General features: G+C 40.3%; 1 protein-coding gene across 1 annotated transcript; it reads right to left on the bottom strand.

Annotated features, from left to right (window-relative positions):
- On the bottom strand, positions 288–749 carry LOC107610634 (extensin-like). The gene has a single exon (XM_016312663.1). It carries the CDS (start codon positions 747–749, stop codon positions 288–290), a length of 462 nt encoding a protein of 153 aa, XP_016168149.1.

Below are 3,428 nucleotides of genomic sequence, written 5' to 3' on the forward strand. Positions count from 1 at the left end.
CCCAACATCAGTGTACTTTAAGGAATCACTGATAGTTTCATTATTCAAGATAATGTCTCTGCCCTTAACATAAGAGTGCACACTTCCTTCATGGTGAGTCATGTTTGTATAAAATTCTTTGACTAACAGAGGATATACAGGTTTTTTGATTTTGAAAAGGTGATTCCAGTCTAAAAACTCCAAATTTTCAACAAAAGGAAAGCCTTTCTTTTTCAAATCAGGTAAATCAGCCAGAAAAGATGGACAGAGAGTACGATACTAAATAACTCCCTCATAAAAATCGTGGTTCATGGCAGATTTGAAACGATGGGGTTAAAGTCTGAGTGAGATGCCATGTAGTATGATTTGTGAGCAAAAGGATCAATGTCTGGTTCTCTAACAGATTTGAGAGGGCGATGAGGGTTACCTCTTTGTGAGCGCACTGGAACCGACCTGGATTTGGGTTGAGTTGGTTCGGGAATGGGTTCTTCAGTCGCCGGACGTTTGCCTTTGGAAGAGCTAGGCTTTGCAGAACCAGGTTTTGAGGAGCCAGGTTTGGAAGGTGTGGTCTTTGGTGGTGGCGTCGGTTTGGTAGGAGCAGGGTACCTTGGAGTGGTCTTGGTTCGCGCCATGGGAGCAGTGCGAGGAGGAGAGGTAGGAAGAGAAGGAGATGGAGTAAAGGTCTGGTCTTGGGAGCGAGTGGAAGGTTTTGAGGGAAGCTTGTACACTTTTTCACGAGGAGGTCTTTTAGCAATGGTCTTCTTCCTCATTTAGTTAGTTTCAGTCTTTTGAGGGAAGGGAAGCAGTAAAGTGAGTGGGAAGAAACCGAAGGGTTTGAGGAGAAGTTATGGAGGGAAGAGAGGGAATGTTGGTAACCGTACCCAAAAGTGGATTTCCAAAACCATGCAACTGCATCACCTAGGGATGTCAATGGGGCAGGGCGGGGGCGGGGGATGCCTTCCTGCTCCCCATCCCCGCCCTCAGATTTGCTCCCCATCCCCGCCCCATTCCCTGCCGTGGGGGAATATTGCTCCCCATCCCCATTCTCCGCGGGGACCCCATTCCCCATCTACATAATAGTTCTAACTAATTATTAATTTCCATATGAATAGAGCTGCAAGTATCTATCTTATACAAAAACTGCAAGATTTTATACAAAAAGTCTAAATGACACGATGGTAACTTCTTTCGAAATAACGCAATGGGGGACGCAACGACGAGTCAAAGAAAAAAGCAGTGGACGAGGTGGGAGATGCGGCAATAGAGAGGAGAATGGACACGACGGCAGAGTTACGAAAAGGAATGCCACAAATAGAAATTACGACGCGGTAAGGGTGATGGCATGGTGAGGTGTGGCGATGCGGTGAGAAGGGTGACGAGGGAGTGGCTGCAAAGAGGTTGGATGGAGTATGGATAGCCTTAGAGATCTCTGAATTGAAGAAGGGTTATGCAAATAAAGATTAGGAGTTTTGGGTTTCTGTATATATATATGTGTGTGTGTGTGAGAAATGACTAAAAAACATATATGAGAAGTAAACTATTAAGGGATAATTCAAGGAATTCATAAATTTCGGGGAATAGCGGGGACGGGGCGGGGATCCCCGCTCGGGTCCCCGCGTCTGCTTCGGGGGAATTTTGTCCCCCATCCCCATCCCCACAGGAAAAATTCTCCACAATCGGATTCCCATTCGGGGCAGTCCCCGCAGGGATCCCCGCGTCTCGGGGAATTTTGCCATCCTCATCACCATTTGAAAAGACTTGAAAAGACATGACCTCATAAAATAAAGATTTGATTTGATTTTCAAAACAAGGAAATTGAATTTTAAATTTTCGAAATCCTTAAAAAATTAAATCAAACTGAAAAAACTTTTTGAAAAAAAGTTAAAATAAAACCTTTCAAAAAAAATTAAACACACAGGCCAACAAAAATTATTGACCAAAAATTGTAACATTCATATTTGGGCCCAAGGATGGTTAGACTTAAGGAAACACATTTGGACCACTCATGATCTGAATTTTGAAGTTAGTCCAGATTGAGTTTCACTTGAAACAAGCCCAGAACACGCTGATTTGAAGGAAACGTTCATCACCTACCCAGAATTGTCTCATACCTGTTTATGAGACAAAAAGCTCCAGCAAATACATCAGCATTTTTCAAATAAAGAATCATAACTCAGAATTTCTAGACAAGTCCTAAGCATGCAGAATCTGTCCTCAGCTAATGGTTTTGTGAAAATATATGCTAATTGTTCCTCTGATTTAACAAATTGAATACAAATATCCCCCTTTTGGACATGTTCTCTTATTGAGTGAAATTTCACTTCAATATGCTTAGTCCTAGAGTGCAAAACTGGATTTTTAGAAATATCAATGGCACTCATATTATCACACATCAAGGGAATGTTTTCAGCATTTAATTTATAATCAGCAAGCTGTGTTTTTAACCATAAAAGCTGAGAACAACAAGAGGAAGCAGCTATATACTCAGCCTCTGCAGTGGATAAGGCCACTGTTGGTTGCTTCTTACTTGACCAAACATTCAATGACTTTCCAAGGAAGCAACATAGGCCTGAAGTACTCCTTCTATTAACTCTATCACCAGCAAAATCTGCATCACAATAACCAACTACAGAAAAATCATCAATCTTAGGATACCAAAGACCAAAATTGGATGTGCCATGAATATATTTAATGATCCTTTTAACTGTAGAAAGATGTGACTCTTTAGGTTTGGATTGGAACCTAGAACACAATCCAACACTTTGCACAATATCGGGCCTAGAGGAAGTTAAGTACATAAGAGAGCCAATCATTCCTCTATACCTAGTCTCATCAACATCTTTCTCAGTTTCTCCCTTATCTAATTTAGAATTAGGATGCATGGGATTCCCATGGGTTTGGCATTTTTCATACCAAATTTCTTAACTAATTCCTTGGCATACTTTTTTTGATGAATGAAAATACCATTTTCAGTTTGTTTAATTTGCAGCCCAAGGAAAAAATTAAGTTCACCCATCATACTCATGTCAAATTCACTTGTCATGAGTTTTCCAAACTCAGAACAAAGGGATTCATTGGCTAATCCAAAAATAATGTCATCAACATATATTTGGACTAGAATGAAAGAATCATTAGAATTCTTGATACATAGAGTTGTGTCAGTGGTGCCTCTTTGAAAACTATTTTTTAAAAGAAAAGAGCTAAGTCTCTCATACCAAGCTCTAGGAGCTTGTCGTAAACCATAGAGAGTTTTAGATAATTTGAAAACATGATTAAAATGCTCTTTATTTTCAAAACCAGGAGGCTGCTCCACATATACTTCTCTATCTATCACACCATTCAAAAATGCACATTTCACATCCATTTGATATAATTTAAAACCACAAAATGCAGCATAAGCTAAGAGAAGTCTTATGGCTTCCATTCGGGCAACAGGGGCAAAGGATTCA

The sequence above is a fragment of the Arachis ipaensis genome, chromosome B08, assembly GCF_000816755.2.
Source record: "Arachis ipaensis cultivar K30076 chromosome B08, Araip1.1, whole genome shotgun sequence".
Classification (NCBI taxonomy): Eukaryota; Viridiplantae; Streptophyta; class Magnoliopsida; order Fabales; family Fabaceae; genus Arachis; species Arachis ipaensis.